The sequence below is a fragment of the Alosa sapidissima genome, chromosome 19 (genome assembly GCF_018492685.1).
Source record: "Alosa sapidissima isolate fAloSap1 chromosome 19, fAloSap1.pri, whole genome shotgun sequence".
NCBI classification, from domain to species: Eukaryota; Metazoa; Chordata; class Actinopteri; order Clupeiformes; family Clupeidae; genus Alosa; species Alosa sapidissima.
Genome location: NC_055975.1, coordinates 31,448,156 through 31,468,502, shown reverse-complemented (window position 1 = coordinate 31,468,502; position 20,347 = coordinate 31,448,156). Strand labels below are relative to the sequence as shown.

Sequence of the window (20,347 nt, the reverse complement as noted above, 5' to 3'; positions counted from 1 at the left end):
TTTAACAAATTTGCGCAGCATTGTCACAATGCTAAGCGGATTTAATAGCAATTTAGCCAGACGTCTTCTATGTAATGCTTCTATGTGGCAACAACAATCCTTCAACAATCGTGAATATTTTGTTAAATGCACATGCAGAGGAGGGGCAGCGGGCTACGAGAGAGAGCGAGGAGGGGCAAGGAAAGGCTGCGTGCGTAAAAAGCACAGCTCAATGCAAGGATTTGATCTTATATTTAATTTAATTGAATTAAACATAGAATATTAATGTGTGGCGGCCGGTTTTGATTTCATGGCGCCCCGCCACAGATTAGTCAACGTATGAAAAACACTGGCGTGTGATGTCAAATGCGTGTGATGTCAGACGTGGGTGATGTCAGATGCGTGTGATTTCAGATGCGGGTGATGTCAGACGCAGACCTAATTCTGGGGGGTAGTATCTGGGGCAAATAACTTGAATGCTTCACATGTACAGCCCACGCGTTTGAGTTCAGTGCATGTCTGAAAACAGCTGGTATGTCTGCTAATGCGTGTGTGTGTGTGTGTTTCTGCTTCATGTATTAGTGTGTGAACGTCAGCATGTCTGCCTCAATGTGTGTGTGTGTGTGTTTAACCATATGCCTGCTTCCATTCCTTCTGCCGGCTTCTCTGATTGGCTGCGGACTCTGTGTGTAACCATGGCTGCTGAGCAACACATTCCCGTGAGTCCAGTCTGGCTGCCGCGTCCTCACCAATGCAGCAGTCACCTGGAGACAGCAGAGACTATATCAACACACACACACACACACCACACACACACACACACACACACACACCACACACACAAACAAACACACACACACACACAGCTAGATAAGGCACATCCATAACGCCAACACAATGCCATGGTATTTAGTTGGCGTTATGGATATGACAGTTTTGCGTGAAGTTGCCCTTAAATGATGACAGCCTCAATTTTTGCATGAAACAACGAGACAAATGTTTTGCATGAAATAAAAACTAAGATAAAATCTCTCTTCATTTTCGTCTACAAAATGAGAAGACAGAATATCTAGCTGTTACGTTTTCAAAATATTCCGAATGAGTTCATACGCAACAGCTTTCCTGTAGGCTAGTCTACATGCTGTTGCTGCAACCCTGTGGCTGCAACACGAAACTACATGGAACAAGAACACTGGAGATTTCTGCCAGAGTTAGCAAGCTAACTACCTAAGCTTTATGCCACCATGCTACATACCCAGACGTTGAAGCTTCTCTCATACAAATGAACATCCCCCAGAATGTCCATACGAAAATGTTCATCATGTAATGTCAACTATTTAACTAGTTAGACTGATGATGCAAAGTTTGCTAGCAAGTAAGCTAATATGGAAAGTTCGCTAGCAAGTTAGCTATGGCTAAGATGGAGAGTCTGTTTGGGGAATGTGTTGTGTTTGGGCGCATATCGCCATCTAGCGAGGCGGAGTAAAACATTAATACTTTGGCCTACGACAGTGTTTCTCAAACTTTTTCAGTTTCAGGACCACTTAACTAACCCTAGCTAAAAAAAAAAGATCTACTTCAACAGTAGCCTATAATTAGTCTACACAATAGGCCTACTCACTGAACCACCTTGCTTATTGTCTTTGCACTTTGCTTATTGTGTGGATTCATACTGTATGATTTAATATCTTACATAGACAGTGTTGCAGAACTGTTTTTACATGGGTCATTCCACGTCAGTTCAACCAGGGCCCACGCACTTAGGTCTCAAAAAATTCTGAAACAATTACCAGGTGTACCTATGTTACCCAGGAGACACACTTTGCCGCTACATTGATACGTTTTACTCAATTTACACACAATTTACTCGTTTTTTACTCGTTTTGAATATTTAATTCTCAAAGTGTCAACTATCCCACCTGTGACATCCCTATCTTTCCAGCTGTGTGTGTGTGTGTGTGTGTGACATCCCTATCTTTCCAGCTGTGTGTGTGTGCGTGTGTGTGTGACATCCCTATCTTTCCAGCTGTGTGTGTGTGCGTGTGTGTGTGTGTGTGACATCCCTATCTTTCCAGCTGTGTGTGTGTGTGTGTGTGTGACATCCCTATCTTTCCAGTTGGCTAGCTTACCTGCACTTGCACACACTTTCCCTTCAGAATGGCCTGAATAACTGAGGGATGAGAACCGTAAACACGTTTCAAAATAAAAGCGTTCATTTATTTTCTGAAGAGACACATATTTTCCCTTGGGATCTACAACATCATGGTCTCTATGGAAATTAATTGACGTTACGGTATATCTATTAATTCTACCAAAGGAAAAAATAAGACCTTGGGAATGAAATTCAAGATATAGTAAATCAAATGCAATACTTTGACAATACTAAACTTAAGACTTCAATACTTTTTAAAACTCCATGGGTACCACACACACACACATATTTGAATACAACCACACACTCACATTCAAGCTCAAACACATTTATGTGTGTGTGTGTATGTGTGTGTGTGTGTGTGTGTGTGTGTGTGTGTGTGTGTGTCTTACGTTGCTTTGTTGATTCTTTAGTCTACGTCGTTCTCTTGCTGAAAGGGGAGCCCCTCTCATCTCCTCTGGGGGCACCGGAAGCATCCCACTATGAACTGTACACACACACACACACACACACACACACACACAGGTTAATAAAGTATCTATCTATCTGGTTATCCCGGCTTTCCCAACTATTAGCTGCAGCTTATACATTTTTTTTACCACATTTCTTCAGCTATGAGGTTAATACACGGGGCCAGTTAATATGGTATTAATATGGTTTTGTTTCTTTTAACTTGCATAAAACAATGTCCTGCGGCTTTTACACAATGCGGCTAATACACAGGAAATTACTTTACTGGACGTAAGGCGCGCAGCATCATCACTGTCCTGCGGCTTTAACACAAACAACTAAGCCCCCCCCCCCATGCCTCCTTGCCAGTGCCTGTTGAGGTGTCCACGACCATGGCAACCCCCCCATGGCCACCTTAACAGTGCCAGCCCAACCCCCCCCCCCCCCACTTGCCTCCCTGCCTGTGACATCTTGATCATCCACTGTTCTTACTGCAGATCCATATCCAATTCCACTTCGTCTACAGTTTGAACTCCACATTCAGTCATGCTTTGTTCTCATTCTACATGTGTATATGTGCGTGTGTGTTTGTGTGTATGTGTGTATATGTGTATGTGTGTATGTGTATATGTGTATGTGTGTGTGCGTGCGTGCGTGCGCGTGCGTGCGTTTACCTATGAAAGCGCTCTCAGACTCTAATAATGAACCCCCCATACAATCTTCCGTTCCACTCCGTCTCTATGGAGACAAAAAGGGGCGAGGGGGGGAGGGGTGTGATTGGCCAGTATGAACACAAATCTCTTTTCAGACAAAGGTCCTGATCAGGGAAATGAGAGATTAGAGAGGAGACATCAGATTACAGAGTGAGATTAGAGATGAGAAATTAGATTACAGAGTGAGATTAGAGATGAGAAATTAGATTACAGAGTGAGATTAGAGATGAGAAATTAGATTACAGAGTGAGATTAGCGATTAGCGATTACTCACTGGCTGCTGTGATGTGGGGGGCAGAGGTGGAGACAGGCCAAGGAAATCTGTGGAAGGGAGAGGAACGCACACACACACACACAATGCTTCAGACCTTAACATCACCTAGCATCTGGTTAGCACAGACCTGGGCCACACGGCAAAACAAAACAACTGTAACTGTGTGAGGCCCATAGCAGCCGTTAACCCCAGCTGTTAACCCCATAGACTAACTCCATAACCCCAGCTGTTAATCCCATAGACTAACCCCATAACCCCAGCTGTTAACCCCATAGACTAACCCCATAACCCCAGCTGTTAACAACTGCAACTGTGCCACTATTAATTTCTGCCAACCTTACAGACATACACTACTGCTATTAACCTTTAAAGGGGATCAGGTGTACCATATAAAGAGCAGCTCAGGTGTACCATATAAAGGGCAGCCCAGGTGTTCCATATAAAGGGCAGCTCAGGTGTTCCATAACCTTTAAAGGGGATCAGGTGTACCATATAAAAGGCAGCTCGGGTGGGCAGCTCAGGTGTACCATATCCTTTAAAGAGCAGCTCAGCTGTACCATATCCTTTAAAGAACAGCTCAGGTGTACCATATCCTTTAAAGAGCAGCTCAGGTGTACCATATCCTTTAAAGAGCAGCTCAGGTGTACCATATCCTTTAAAGAGCAGCTCAGCTGTACCATATCCTTTAAAGAGCAGCTCAGCTGTACCATATCCTTTAAAGGGGCTCAGGTGTACCATATCCTTTAAAGAACAGCTCAGGTGTACCATATCCTTTAAAGAGCAGCTCAGGTGTACCATATCCTTTAAAGGGCAGCTACCATATCCTTTAAAGAGCAGCTCAGGTGTACCATATCCTTTAAAGGGCAGCTACCATATCCTTTAAAGAGCAGCTCAGGTGTACCATATCCTTTAAAGGGCAGCTACCATATCCTTTAAAGAGCAGCTCAGGTGTACCATATCCTTTCAAGGGGCTCAGGTGGGCAGCTCAGGTGTACCATATAAAGAGCAGCTCAGGTGTACCATATAAAGAGCAGCTCAGGTGTACCATATAAAGGGCAGCTCAGGTGTACCATATAAAGGGCATCTCAGGTGTACCATATCCTTTAAAGGGGCTCAGGTGTACCATATAAAGGGCAGCCCAGCTGTACCATAACCTTTAAAGGGGATCAGGTGTACCATATAAAGGGCAGCTCAGGTGTACCATATAAAGGGCAGCCCAGGTGTACCATAACCTTTAAAGGGGATCAGGTGTACCATATAAAGGTCAACTCAGGTGTACCATATAAAGGGCAGCCCAGGTGTACCATAACCTTTAAAGGGGATCAGGTGTACCATATAAAGGGCAGCCCAGGTGTACCATAACCTTTAAAGGGGATCAGGTGTACCATATAAAGGGCAACTCAGGTGTACCATATAAAGGGCAGCTCGGGTGGGCAGCTCAGGTGTACCATATCCTTTAAAGAGCAGCTCAGCTGTACCATATCCTTTAAAGGGGCTCAGCTGTACCATATCCTTTAAAGAGCAGCTCAGGTGTACCATATCCTTTAAAGAGCAGCTCAGCTGTACCATATCCTTTAAAGAGCAGCTCAGGTGTACCATATATCCTTTAAAGAGCAGCTCAGGTGTACCATATCCTTTAAAGAGCAACTCAGCTGTACCATATCCTTTAAAGAGCAGCTCAGGTGTACCATATCCTTTAAAGAGCAGCTCAGGTGTACCATATCCTTTAAAGAGCAACTCAGCTGTACCATATCCTGGTTAATTGAAGCATTTAGTTGAAACAGAGACTTTCTGATGAGGAGCCACAGCACTCAAAAAATCCATTCCAAGTCACGGGGTCAGTAACTGTGTGTGTGTGTGTGTGTGTGTGTGTGTGTGTGTGTGTGTGTGTGTGTGTGTGTGTGTGTGTGTGTGTGTGTGTGTGTGTGTGTGTGTGTGTGTGTTCGATTAAAGTACTGCACTGTAAAAACTGCAGTTGGTTGGTAGTAGTGGTAAATGCTGCAGATGCACAAAAAACAGATATATTAATTTACTTTAAAGTGACTAGGACTAGTTTACAGCTTTTGTTGTGCATATTAATAAATTGCATTTAACGTAAAAGTATTTTTTATATGTTTTTTTTGGTAACACTTTATATTAAGACACACATATCCACCATTAATTAGCTGCTTACTAACATATTAGTAGCATACTAGCCATTTGTTAGTCATTATAAGTCACAACTTTAGAATAGTGCGTGTGTGTGTCTGCGTGTCTGCATGTGTGTGTCTGCGTGTCTGCATGTGTGTGTGTGTGCGTGCAGGCGTGTGTGTGTGTGTGTGTGTCTTACCGTCAGTGGCTCTTGGGCTGCTTGTTCGTAGCTGCTGTCTATGTGCTGCCTGGTAGTCTAGATCTCCTGTAGTATCAGCATCTGCACACACACGCACACACACACAACTTTCTAATGAGGAGCTGCAGCACTCAGACCAGATCAAATGTTCCTCATGTGCATTCTGAGCCTTTTCCTACAACTTCCTGGAATAACCTTTAACACTTGCATATATTTACCGTGCATGAAAATGCACTGTACTGTTCTTCCTAGGCAACTTATTGCATTACATGTAAATGGACTATTATCACTGTTCTTCTTATTATTCTTCTTCCGACCAAATTCGACGTTTAATGACACTAAAACCACTGAACCGTTTGACGTCATTCAAACACTCCTACAAAGGTCTTGTAACGGACAATTGTACAATGTCAATTTTACATTTGTGAACTTTATACTATTTGAGATATTTACGATAAAAGAGCAATAAATTCCCATAGAGTTAACATTGACCGCAGTGGCGGCAACTTTTAGCATTATGACGTGACCTCCAGCTGAAAGCAATCAACCGCCGCTGCAATCTTTCTACCACTGGAGCGATGCACTGGAGCCAGAGACGGTTGATAAAGTTAACTATAGAATCTTTGCTGGAGCTGTGAGTCTTCTGAACGTTTTGAACGTCTTCGCCTGCCGTGATACTTTACTTGCTCGTAAAGCTCTTCTTCAGATGCATATTTCTCTAATTACAGACAAGGTAAGTGGTCCGACCTTTGGTATTTGACTCATTTATGTCGTCAAACATTATGTTACAGTAGGCTACGTAGCAGTCTATAGGCCTACTATGGGCTATGTATGAAATGATGGGCCACACTAACCCCATAACCCCAGCTGTTAACCCCATAGACTAACCCCATAACCCCAGCTGTTAACAACTGCAACTGTGCCACTATTAATTTCTGCCAACCTTACAGACATACACTACTGCTATTAACCTTTAAAGGGCAGCTCAGGTGTACCATATCCTTTAAAGGGCAGCTCAGGTGTACCATATCCTTTAAAGGGGCTCAGCCAAACTAACGTTGTAACCTTAGCACTACGGTAGTTCTAACGTTAGGGGAATAGTTAACGATAACACTTACCCTATCCGTTGATATTTATTATGTAAGGAAACCCACCTAATCAACGTTAATATGTCGTCAACTATAAAGTGACCGGTAAGCTGTAGGTTTCGATAACGTTAGCTAACAACATCAAACCTAACGTTGCTCCCAGCTAACTGACGTTAACGTTACATTTGCTCACTAACCAGCAGTGTTTTTAACTAACGTTAACGTTTACCAGACAGATTCTAAAGTACGGATAATATTGTATGGATACTATCTGGCTCTTAATTAAATACACCTGGGGAAAGGGACCTGATGAAAGCCATACTGTTTGATATGACAAAAGTATTGTTAAAACACACTAGTTGAGGTATAACGTTTGTGTTGTCAACATATGCTACAAAGTATGTTTACTTGGCCTAGGCTAACGTTACTCATTTCTGCATTATTCTGGCCTATAAATAAAAGGGTAGCCTGGCACAAGAATCAAGCTTCCCAGTTGTAGTAGGCCTACATCCTAGAGTAGACCTACATCGTATCTGTAGAAAAATGTGGATGACAGACCTCGCAAGCGTGTAGTTGGTTATTAAGATACTTAATATCAGAATAGTCCATCCTTAAGACTCAGTTTATGATTATCAACAGCGACAACAGACCCTTATCCTACAAAGTGTTCTAAGCTGTTTACTTTAAACTGTTTGGCTATCAACTATCCTTAAACTGAAATGAATGAAACACAAAATGTTGCATTGTTTGCAATGAAATACTATAGGCTAGTATATTTAACTACCATTATAGATTTATGGTGCAACAACCTCACTTAAATATCTAAGTTGTATTGAACAATTGTACACATTCCTTGTTTTTGGTATAACTCTAACTTGTTTGCTTTTGTCTTTTAGGTTCCAGACCAGACCAGTGTGGTGATGACCGTGCATTACATTTCGTGTGTGCCTGTCTGTGCGCATCCTGCTAACCATACATCGCTGACATTAACACTTACATTCATTCCCAAAAACATGTGACCATATCTCAACATATCTGCTCATACCTTTGAACTATACTGAGACGTAGATCTGAGATCTACACTGAGACATTCTGAGTATTATATTGTTACAGGAGGACTATGGCGACAACTATATGAATCATGCATACATTTGAATCATCCCTTTGCTGTGACATCTGTGAAACTTAGCTGTGCTGTTAGAACTCTGTTTTTAGACCTGAGCTGTGCGAAAATTAAGATTCTAACCTAAGTTCTGTCTAAAACTAATCATCTGATGGGCTGAATTTTATTCTTCAGTCTATATCACCATCAAATTTGACCTACAGTATTACAATTAACTGAGACCTCTAGCTCTTGCTGCCAGTTCAGAATTACCACTGATAAATAGATCTGTCTCAGGATAATATGATTGGCATTATCAAGTTCTGTAAGAATGCAAATTTAGTAGACATCTGGTTTCTCCCTAATCATTATTGGGTAACTTTAAAATTGGTTTCAACAACTGTGATTTTTTGACTTCAAGCTTACTTTGGTTTTAGTGTTTATTAGTGTATTCTGAGTATCATTCTGCTGTATTAAAACAAAGAAAGTTGATCAATATTGAATTAACAATTTATTTTTACTGACTGTCATATACTCTAAGCTAACATATAACCAAGTAAGTGGTTTTCAGGAATACCGTAAGTCTTATGTAATCTGAATAATTATACTGTAAGTAATATAATGTTACAAACAGCAGCTTTTTGCATTTACATGCAATGGTAAATCCCTGGAATTACATTTTCTAGTTCTTATTACAGTGCATGAAAATGTACTGTACTGTTCTGCCAAGGCAACAACAACAACAACAACTTATTATTATTATTCCGCTTACCACTTTTTCCGTACGCAATTTCTCTTGAACAGTGTAACTTAGAAACTTCGTTCAAACTTTGTAACGTAGGTATTCAAACGGACCAAGCTGCTATGTCTTTTCAACTTTGAAACTTTTATACTTTTTAAACTATTAAAGAAAAACTTTTTAAAAATCCCCATAGACTTAACATTGCCGATTGTGACATCATAATACGGCCGTTAAGCAATTAGAATCCTATGGCAGGTGTTCAGGCCACCTGCAGCCTCAGGCTTTAAGCATACAATCTGAGTCAATTAAGACTACACATCCTATTCAATTGTTTCCTCTGCCCAAAACTGTTTCAAAATAAAAGTCCTCACTACAATAATCCACTGTTAAACAATGTAACCCATTAAACTACTGAACTTTTTACATTCAACTTTTAAACGGTCTACTTTTAAACTATCATTAAACTATCTATCTATTAAACTAGCTGTCTATCAACAACTTTTAAACTATCTATATTCAACTTTTAAACTTTTAAACTATATACATTCAACTTTTAAACAGTCTACTTTTAAACTATGATTAAACTATCTATTAAACTAGCTGTCTATCAACAACTTTTAACTTGTCATCAACTATGTCAACACTTGTCATCAACTATGACTCCTAACCACTGTAGCTAGTTAGCATGTTAGCATAGTTAGTATGTTAGCATTTTTAACAAAACTGCTAAAAATGATTAGCTAGGTCACATGGTTAGCATGTTAACATTGTTAACATGCTAGTTAGCATAGTTAGCATAACAACTAAAAATGATTAGCTAGGTTAGCTAAGTCACATGATTAGCATAGTTAGCATGTTAACATTGTTAGCATGCTAGTTAGCATAGTTAGCATACCTATTAAAAATGATTAGCTAGGTTAGCTAAGTCACATGGCTAACATTGTTAGCATAACTACTAAAAATGATAAGATTGTTTACCATGTGACTTAGCTAACCTTAGTTAGCATGTTAACATAGTTAGCATAACTGCTAAATATGAATAGCTAAGTTAGCTAAGTTACATGGTTAGCATGTTAGCATTCTTAGTATTTTAGCACAACTGCAATAAATTATTAGCTAAGTTAGCTAAGTCACATAGTTAACATTGTTAGCATAGTTAACAACATTAACATTATTAGCATTTTTAAAAAAAACTGCTAGAAAACATTAGCTAAATTAACTAAGTAACTTGGTTAGCATTATTATCTTTGTTAACATAGTTAACATAACTGCTAGCAAACATTAGAGCCATTCCAACTGTCAGTTATCGTCAACTATCTACCTAAATAATTTAACCATTTAAACTATCCACCTATTTAACTGTTCAGTCATTCCAACTATATTAAACCTCATCTACCTAGCAAATAATTTAACCATATAAACTATCCACCTATTTAACTGTTCATTCATTCCAACTATATTAAACCTCATCTACCTAGCAACCAATATAGTTTGTTTTTACTCTGTATGATATTTTCCCTCATATTTTTGCATTTTCATGCACTGTATTTCCTTCAGGAAATGCTTTTCTAGTTGTATGTATTGTTTCCTTCCTGCTGGTGTGTGTGTGGTGTGTGTGTGTGTGTGTGTGTGTGTTACCTCTGTCCTTGTATGGCTCACAGCTTCTGGGAAAAGGTCTTCTGACGGATGCCTGCATGCGCAGTCTGGCCATGTCAAACACGTCTGCCTTGTGCCTGTCACACACACACCACACACACACCACACACACACACTGTTATAAGTCAGTTTGTGAGGGAAAACACACTGATCCGAGAGGCTGTAAGAGTGTGTGTGTGTGTGTGTGTGTGTGTGTGTGTGTGTGTGTGTGTGTACCTGTCGTGTGGTGGCGTCGCCTGGTGTGTGTGTGTGTACCTGTTGTGTGATGGTGAGGTGTGTGTGTGTACCTGTACCTGGTGGTGAGGTGTGTGTGTGTGTGTGTGTGTGTTTGTGTGTAACTGTCGTGTGGTGGCGTGGCCTGGTGTGTGTGTGTGTACCTGTCGTGTGGTGGTGAGGTGTGTGTGTGTGTGTGTGTACCTGTCGTGTGGTGGTGAGGTGTGTGTGTACCTGTACCTGGCGGTGAGGTGTGTGTGTGTGTGTGTGTGTACCTGTCGTGTGGTGGCATGGCCTGGTGTGTGTGTGTGTGTGTGTGTGTGTGTGTACCTGTCGTGAGTGTGTGTGTGTGTGTGTGTGTGTACCTGTCGTGTGGTGGCGTGGCCTGGTGTGTGTGTGTGTGTGTGTTATACCTGTCGTGTGTGTGTGTGTGTACCTGTCGTGTGGTGGTGAGTCGGGTTCCTGTAGTAGCTGCCCCTCCAGCTTCTGCTGCTCTGAGCGGAGCCTCCTCCGCAATACACACAACTCAGACAGGATGCTCTGCCTGGGGTCTACACACACACACACACCATTAAAACACACAACTCAGACAGGATGCCCTAGGGTCTAGTCTACACACACACACACACACACACACACACATATATGTTGTCATTTTTCCAGGCGGAAATATTTAACCGCAAATTAGACGTGCGCTTTCATGAGCAGTTTTCGTACATACAGGGGAATACGTAATTAGGCGCATTTTACGCATCTTTTTACACGAATCTCCCACTTTCTCCTGACCCTCCTATGAATGCATATGCATGAGACGGAAAAGCACAACTTGACATTCTCAACTCTTGCGACAGGCAGTCTGCGCTTTTTGCAGCATGTTAGTACTCACCATGTTTTTATGTGCACGTTGCGAAACAAATACGCCTGAAGTGGGCGCAAAAACGGCCCTCAGATCTGTTGTATAGGACTTGATATCCCTTAATGCATACTTGAGGCACCGACGAGACTCCGTGGGATGGTCAATTGAGTGATGGCACCCTTTGGGTTGTCAAGTGGGCGCCCTCCTTCTTGGGTGTTTCGCTGATAAGCCCACGACACCTCCAGAGGGTTCAGCAGTGAATCCCAGCATCCCAGGTTCACTCCCTAGATGCTATCAACTCACTTGAAGGCCCAGGCCTGGGGTCTATACACACCCACACACACACACACACACACACACCAGGCGGAGTCTTTTCTCTTCGTCCACAGCCACTGGATTCCCTTTTCAGCAGCCGCGGAGAGGTCTTTGACTGCCTGCCGATGGGCCTTCCCTCGCACTCCCATCTCCCTGACTGCCTGCCAATGGGCCTTCCCTCGCACTCCCATCTCCCTGAGTAGCCTGGATGTTGAGGTGGCTACGAATCCTCTGCAGCCTACTTCCATTGGGCGTACCTTCACATTCCAGCCTTGTTGTTGCGCATCGGCTGCAAGTTCAGCGCACCTCAGCCTTTTCCGTTCATAGGCCTCCTCCACTGCTCCCTGCCAGGGCACGATGAGCTCGATGATGTAGATAAGCTTGAGAGAGGACAAGACCACAGAACAAGGTCTGGTTGCAGGTTGGTGGCTGCGATTTCAGCTGGGAAGCAGAGTTTCTTGTCCAAGTCTGCTAGCAGCTTCCAGTCCCGTGCTCTGCCCAGATGACCAGTGTCTGATCTTATGGGGATGAGGTTGGCTTGACCCTCGCCCTCCCGAACAAATGGTGTTGGCTGCCACTGGGATGACGGGGGAGGAAGGGCATTCATGCTTGTCCGTCGACTTTCCAACACTGCTACAAGACACTTAAGCACCTGGTTATGCCGCCGTAACAGCCTTGGGTGAGGCTGGCCTTGCATCCCACTAAGATGTGCTTCAGTGTTGCTGGACTTGGCAGCCCTGATGGTAAAGCGAAGGCAGGACATCATAGGCAGCCCTGATGGTAAAGCTCGCCCTGAATGCCTCCATCTCCCACAGCTGTTTCCAGGAGATCTTCCTCTTCTCCACTCCTTCCCATGCTATCCACTGCCCTTGCTTTGCCTGTGCCACAGCTCTGGCGCACCTTCCTGCTTCCTCCTCCTGACGTACCTCCTGGACCACCAACTTGCGTCTCTGAGATGGAGAAGCTCCACACTGGTGTACTGGCCCCAAGTCCAAGACCACTCCTCCCCTCCTGTACTCGGCCCACAATGTCCTTGTGTCCGAGTGCTGCCTTTGCCTGCTCAGTTGCAGCTAGTGATGGGCAAATGAAGCTTTGGTGAACCACTGAACCACAGCAGTGTGAGCCTAGCGACACTAGCTGAAAAGCAAAAAGATGGCCGCCACACATACATTTTTCAACATAAAAGTCCTTAACAAACCAATATTTTTGGTTACATATACTGGTTTGGGTAAAGACTTTTATGTTGAAAAATCTACATGTGGCGGCCATATTGGATTTTTTCATTAGTGTCGCTAGCTTCACACTGCTGTGGTTTAGTGGTTCACTAAAGCTTCATTTGCCCATCACTAGTTGCAGCCAACGGGGTCCACTTCCTCCCAGTGGCCAGGATGGGGGCAGCTTGGGCTACAACTGGATCGCTTGAATCCATAACATCATCTCCAGCTTGACTTTGGCACACTTGTACTCCTCTGCTAGACTGGAAATGGGCACGTGTAACATCCCTTTTGCCGTAAAGTCCAATACTTCTGGCCTATACTGCTGAGGCACCTGGGAAGGCCAAGCCACCTCCTTACAAATGAGCTGACCAGTCTCTCCAGCTTTTCCACCTTTGAAACCGGGACTTCATAAAGGGTTAGTGACCACAGGAGACGTGCCATGTTTCAGCACCATGGACAACACCATGTTTCAGCACCAGAGCTTCAGCTTGCCAGTCGATGTTCTCCAGGCCGCTGGCTACCTCCTTCCTGAGCTGCTCTACTTGCTCTTTGTCTTTAAGGGAGGTATCATACCAACAACCTAGGCTTTTCACTGGCTTCTCGGAGACAGATGGGATGGGTTCCTCGCCAATGTGGAAGCGGTGGTCTGACAGCTTCCCCTTGATGATGGAGATGCTTCTGGATTCGCTCGGCTTGATCTTCATGCGAGCCCGCTCGATGTTTTCCTGGAGCTTTCTTAATAGCCGTACAGTGCAAACCTTGGTCGTGGTGAGAGTTGTGAGGTCATCCATGTCATCATACCAACAACCTAGGCTTTTCACTGGCTTCTCGGAGACAGTTGGGATGGGTTCCTCGCCAATGTGGAAGCGGTGGTCTGACAGCTTCCCCTTGATGATGGAGATGCTTCTGGACTCGCTCGGCTTGATCTTCATGCGAGCCCGCTCGATGTTTTCCTGGAGCTTTCTTAATAGCCATACAGTGCAAACCTTGGTCGTGGTGAGAGTTGTGAGGTCATCCATGTAGGCTCTGACCGGCGGCAGCCTCAGCCCAGGTCTTACTCGCTGTCCGCCAACTGTCCATCTAGAGGCCCAAATGATGACCTCCATGGCCAGGGTGAAGGTCAGCGGGGAGATGGTGCAGCCGGCCATGATTCCCACTTCCAGGTGTTGCCAAGCTGTTGTGTACTCTGCTGTTGTCACGCAGAGTTAGACGTCCTGGAAGTAGGCCTTGACAAGGGTTGTGATAGCTGCTGGGACTCTGAAGTAGTCAAAGGCTGTCCACAGGAGGTTGTGAGGGACTGAGCCAAAGGCGTTCGCGAGATCCAGGAACACCACGTGAAGATCTGTTCCCTCCTTTTTGGCGACCTGGATCTGATGCCAGATGACACTAGCATGTTCTAAACCCCCGGAGAAGCCTGAGATGCTTTCTGGATTGACGTGTCAATCAGGTTGTTTCTTTGCAGGTATCCTGCCAGCCTGTGAGCGACTACGCTGAAAAATATTTTTTTTAAGAAGGATCCCTCCGGCTCTCCGCCAGGATGTTGGTATCTCTTTCTTTTGCCACACAACTCTCATCAGTCTCTAGAGGAATCGCAGGACATCTGGTGCGTTTTTATAGCCTGTATGGAACTCCGTTGGGACCTGGAGATGACATGGCCCTTGCTCTACGCACGGTTTGTTCTACCTCACTCCACCTGGGTGGACTGATATCCAGCTCGTGCTCTGGTGGATTGACTGGTGGCATGTCAGGTGGGAGTGTAACTTTTTCCTGGTGTCGGTCATCTGTGCAGGAATTTTTCAGGTGTTCTTCCAGGTCGGCCTTTGACACCGAGAGAGAGACTCTTCACAAATTTCTTTGTAGATCTTTGTAGAAGCGTGATCTTGTTTTCTCCTTCCTTCTGCGCTTCCTCAGGAGGTTTTCAGCTCTCCTCAGTGTTGCAAGCCTGCTCCCAATCTCTTCTTGCTGCAGGTTTATACCCTCCTTCTCCTCCTCTGTGGCCTTCCTCCATTGCTTCTTCAGCTGCCTCCTCTCCCTGACTAGGCGGTCTATCTCTGTCTGCCTTCTGGACTTGGTCGGGATTGAAGGAGTAGCTAGTTTGCCTTCGACCACTCTGAATCGTTCCACCCCGTAGGCATAGATGCGATCGCCCATTCTTTCCAATTTCTTCTTGGTTGTGCCTCTGATCCCTTCCAATATGTTGCAGAGATCAGTGTTTGCCTCCTCTCCTTCCACATCGTCTTTGTTGCAGGCCTTTGGCCCTGGATCTTCTTCTCTGCTGTTGGTTGTGATGGGTTGGGTTCAGGTTGCCCTCTTGTGCCTTGTTCTTCCTCCTCTGGGGTGTTGATGTCCTGCAGACTGTGGCCTGTGTCCTGCTGCTGAACTTCTGTCGATTGACTCGGCCTGCTTCTCAGAAAGTAGCTGTCGACGCGACTTCCCTGTTGACCCTTCTTTAGGGGGCCGACGCGACTTCCCTGTTGTATTTTCAGGCCTTGGGTAGAAGGAACCTTTGTCCAGCTTTGTCAGACAGGATTCTGTGCATGTGGTGTGCTGTGTGTGTGTGTGTGTTTGTTTGTTTGTTTGTTTGTTTGTTTGTTTGTGTGTGTGTGTTTGTTTGTGTGTGCGCGTGTGTGTGTGTGTGTGTGTGTTTGTTTGTGTGTGTGTGTTTGTGTGTGTTTGTGTGTGTGTGCGTGTGTGTGTGAAACTGTTTTTCACCTTAGAGCGGCAGATGTCCTTCACATTATAAATGTATCACTGCTCTGCTCTGCTCTGTAAAACTGTCTGGCACTTTTCCTAAGTCACTGAAAAAGCTGTTGTAAAGCCACTTCTCAAGAAGAATACCTGGATGCCTCCATGCTAAACAATTACAGGCCCATATCCAATCTATCTTTTATTGGCAAAATTATTGAAAAAGTAGGTGGAAACTACAGTATCCACCTTTCTAACATCAAATGGGTATTTTGATCACTTTCAGTCAGGTTTTCGGCAAATCGCAGCACTGAAACAGCTCTTATTAAGTTTTCCAATGACATACGCCTCAACACAGATTCATATGTCATATGTCACATACGCCTCAACACAGATTCAGCTAACATATCAGTGCTAGCGCTATGGGACCTCAGTGCAGCATTTGGCACTGTTAATCACAAGCATACAGGCATAGTTATCAACTGGCTCATCTACAAGCATTTGACACTGTTGATCACAAGCATACAGGCATAGTTATCAACTGGCTCATCTACAAGAATTTGACGCTGTTGATCACAATATTTTACTACACAGACTAGAACACTAGGTTGGATTAACAGGTACTGTATAGAAAGGAGCTTCTTTGTTGCCATCGGCAACTGTACCTCAACACCAACGTACTTGACCTGTGGTGTTCCCCAGAGGTCGATCTTGGGGCCACTATTATTCAACCTCTATATGCTCCAGTTGGACAAATCATCCAAAATAATTTGATTTCATATCATTGCTACGCAGATGATACACAAATTTACTTAGCTCTTAAATCTTTACACTTACCCCCTACTAACAATGGCCCCTACTAACAATGGCCTACTAACAATGGCCCTGTTTCCACATACTTTGACTTATATTCAAGTGCTTGACCTCTTTTGAAAGCAGAGGCCTAGTAGATTATTTTGGTACCAATAGATAGACTATGTGATGAATTTGTTTTGTACATCTTTGGAAATGACCACATTCTGCCCTCTTGGTCATTTATTTTGTCTTGGAAACACAACTGAGGCCCACTACCAGGTGTTGTGAATCTGTATCTCAAAGTAGATAAATATAGAACGAAATATGAGTACTTTAGACCATTATTTGCCAAGATATGCTCATGCGTTTTGTAAATGAAACTCCCCATGGGACTTTTGGCTACCCAAAATGCATACTGACAATTAAATGCTTACTGTGTGGCAACCTCTTGGTGTAGAAGCATAATCCTAGTCTCAAATGAAAGGTAACACTTTGCGGTTTCTTGTAGACTATTTGGAATGTATGTCAGGGTTCCTGTGATTATATCAATACCCAATATACTATGCTACTTATTGCTAAGGGATACACACTGCAGCTAGAAAGTAGGGAGGCACCAAAGGGGGAGTGGGGGAGGGGGGGGGGGGGCTTTTGATCACATTTCATTGAGACGTAGTAAGATTAATCTGACAATGTAAAGCACTATACAGATCACATTTCATTGAGACATAGTAAGATTAATCTGACAATGTAAAGCACTATACAGATCACATTTCATTGAGACATAGTAAGATTAATCTGACAATGTAAAGCACTATACAGATCACATTTCATTGAGACATAGTAAGATTAATCTGACAATGTAAAGCACTATACAGATTGTACATGAAAAATGTTGTCAAACATGGATTCCCAAGAGTTCAAGCTTTTAAATGGTGCATAATATTACTATGCTACATAGCAACATGGTGCATGAAATTGATTTAGAATGTTGGGGGGAGGTGGGGGGCACTGCAATTTGTCCCGCCTAGTGTAAACAGCTAATGACTATGGGCCCCTTGAATCTAGAACAAATCAACACCTGGATGTCTCAAATAACAAAGAACAAACTGAAGTAATTCTATTTGATGAAAAGGAGGAAAGACTTTTGGTTGCCACTCTCCTTGACACAAAAGGGTTGAAGGCAAAGGATACTGTTAAAAATCTTGGTGTCATAATTGACAGTGAACTAAATTTCAACAGTCACATGAAAGCGATAACTAAATCAGCTTTTACCACCTCAAAAACATTGCCAAACTTAGAGGACTGATGTCAAAACATGACTTAGAAAAACTCATTCATGCATTTATCTCCAGCAGGGTTGATTACTGCAATGGACTGTTCACAGGCCTTTCTAAAAAGACTATTAAACAGCTTCAGGTGATACAACATGCAGCAGCTAGGGTTCCCACGAAAACTAAAAGAACTGACCACAGGTGTGCGTGTGCGCGCGCATGTGTGTGTGTGTGTGTTACCTGCAGCTCTCATTTGGGTTCTGCAGGCTGGTACCGGAGGCGACTGCAGACCAGGAATAGAACAGTCCTGCCAGAACACAGAGTGACCACATCAGGTGTGTGCGTGTGTGTGTATACCTCGGTCGGTGGTCTGTGGCTGTAGTGGTGTGTGTGTGTGTGTGTGTGTACCTCGGTCGGTGGTCTGTGGCTGTAGTGGTGTGTGTGTGTGTGTGTGTGTGTGTACCTCGGTCGGTGGTCTGTGGCTGTAATGGTGTGTGTGTGTGTGTGTGTGTGTGTGTGTGTGTGTACCTCGGTCGGTGGTCTGTGGCTGTAGTGTGTGTGTGTGTGTGTGTGTGTACCTCGGTCGGTGGTCTGTGGCTGTAGTGGTGTGTGTGTGTGTGTGTGTGTACCTCGGTCGGTGGTCTGTGGCTGTAGTGGTGTGTGTGTGTTCTCTGCAGTGCTGGGATGGGGGGCGATGGAGCTCTCTGGACCTGAAGGGGAAGAAAAAGAGTGGACATTGGTGTGTGTGTGTGTGATGTGTGTGTGTGTGTGTGTGTATGTGTCACCTGGTGTGTGTGTGTGTGTGTGTTAGGGGTGGGCGATATGGACAAAAAATAATATCTCGATATTTTTTGTGATTTTGACGATAACGATAATTAGTTGATATCCTTTAAAAATTTGTTTTTAAAAGTCTAAGTTTGCTTTACAGCTCATCATTCCCAAGAGAAAGTCTGAAGCTGAAGTTCCTTTCACTGTCAAACTAAAGCAGACCAACAGAGTACATCTCAGTCATATCCTTCGATGTTTTGTTTAAGAGCAATCATGTAGGCTAGCATTCCAAGTTACAGAATAGAAACTAATGCGTTAGCTTATGGCTAATGTATATGAGAAATCCCATAAATAACGGTTAGCATAATCGATAAAAGTAGATATTTAGAACGATCTTCAGTCCATTTACAAAAGGGTTACATACAGTGGGCAGTGCTTCGACTTGGCCAGCTTCCCTCGCCGTCAGTGCGCGGGATCACGCGGCATCACACAACTTTAATTTGTATTTTTCCAGTGACGCTGCAACGACGCTGCAACAACCGGCAGAGGTCACAAGTGAGCAGGGTGTCTCGTAAAAAGAAATGGAGCTGGAAAACCCTACACAGACTTCACTACAGACTTTAGCAGACTGGTTTAGAAATAATTTAATAGCCAGAAATATGCCTGTCCTGCCCTAATAAAGAAATATTTGGTTAACGGCGAGTGAATCCCGTTTGCAGCCGTAGAAGAAACGCAGGACAAATTAAACATTCTGGTTTTCTCCGAGTGCAACGATGATAGACAGACATCATTTGGACAAAATATAGAGCATATTAACCTCCGTTGCTCAGCCAAATGCCTTCCTGTTACGTCCTGTTATCACGGAGTTACAGGCGATAAACGATTTTTGATGGTCACAAGTTTACTTCATTAGCGTTTATTTTTTTGATTATTAAAGAGTGTTTTTCATTTAAAGGCTTGACTTCGTGCTTATTCAGAAGAGCATTTAGTACTCTCCCCAATCCCAGACGATCACATTGCATGTTTGTTTGTAATGGATGCAACCTCCGTCTCTCGGGCACCCACTGAAAACATCGAGCACCCACGTGTGCCAGCTTACAGTCCCGGCTAAATTTACATTCATTTAAAATCAAACCTCGCAGTTTATGTTAAATTCAGCATCTCTCATAATGTGATTGGATATGTTGCTGTCAATTCCCTACTCTATATACTAACCACCAATGAGGGCGTCTCTCGTATGAAAATTCCTGACACTTCCCACCTGAAGAATTAACGCAAGGCTTTGTCAGGTCTTCAGCCCCGAATGTTTAAAATGTATATAGCCCTGAATATCATTTTAAAAGTAGTCTGACAAAGCTTATTGTTTTGTGACACAGCTAAACACTGGTACCTCATAGAACGTCTATAACATAGCCTAGGTGGTCGCAACTCACAAAAGTAAAGCAGATAGAAAGAACTCACGCAAATCTAGCCTACAACACGCAGACAGCTTCATGCGCAGGGGAGAGAGAGCGCGCACACTGTGCTTTATGATTGTTGCCTTCTGATGGTATCTTGCTAATTCACTGAACTGCATTAGGTGACACAAATGGTATTGCCTTTATCTTATAACTCCTTGTCTGAGCGACTACCAGGCCTATGGTTTTTAAAAGTCAGATGTTCCCTGACAGACATTCGAAAATTAAGAATGTTCATTGACTTGAAAAATACACTAATTCTTGCAAACTCCCTTCATTCAACCC

General features: G+C 43.5%; 1 protein-coding gene across 1 annotated transcript in view; it reads right to left on the bottom strand.

Moving 5' to 3' along the window:
- Positions 1-267: 267 nt before the first annotated feature.
- The window catches only part of LOC121692644 (centrosome and spindle pole associated protein 1-like), a 27,754-nt gene continuing 7,674 nt past the window's right edge, over positions 268-20,347 (bottom strand). Inside the window, exons 3-11 of the mRNA XM_042071412.1 lie at positions 18,467-18,547; positions 18,078-18,144; positions 11,135-11,249; positions 10,468-10,562; positions 5,898-5,978; positions 3,569-3,615; positions 3,256-3,319; positions 2,524-2,618; positions 268-759 (exon numbers count right to left, since the gene is read on the bottom strand). Of these exons, the coding sequence (XP_041927346.1) occupies positions 607-759; positions 2,524-2,618; positions 3,256-3,319; positions 3,569-3,615; positions 5,898-5,978; positions 10,468-10,562; positions 11,135-11,249; positions 18,078-18,144; positions 18,467-18,547 (798 nt within the window). The 3' untranslated portion in view covers positions 268-606. The remainder of the gene's footprint in view (positions 760-2,523; positions 2,619-3,255; positions 3,320-3,568; positions 3,616-5,897; positions 5,979-10,467; positions 10,563-11,134; positions 11,250-18,077; positions 18,145-18,466; positions 18,548-20,347) is intronic.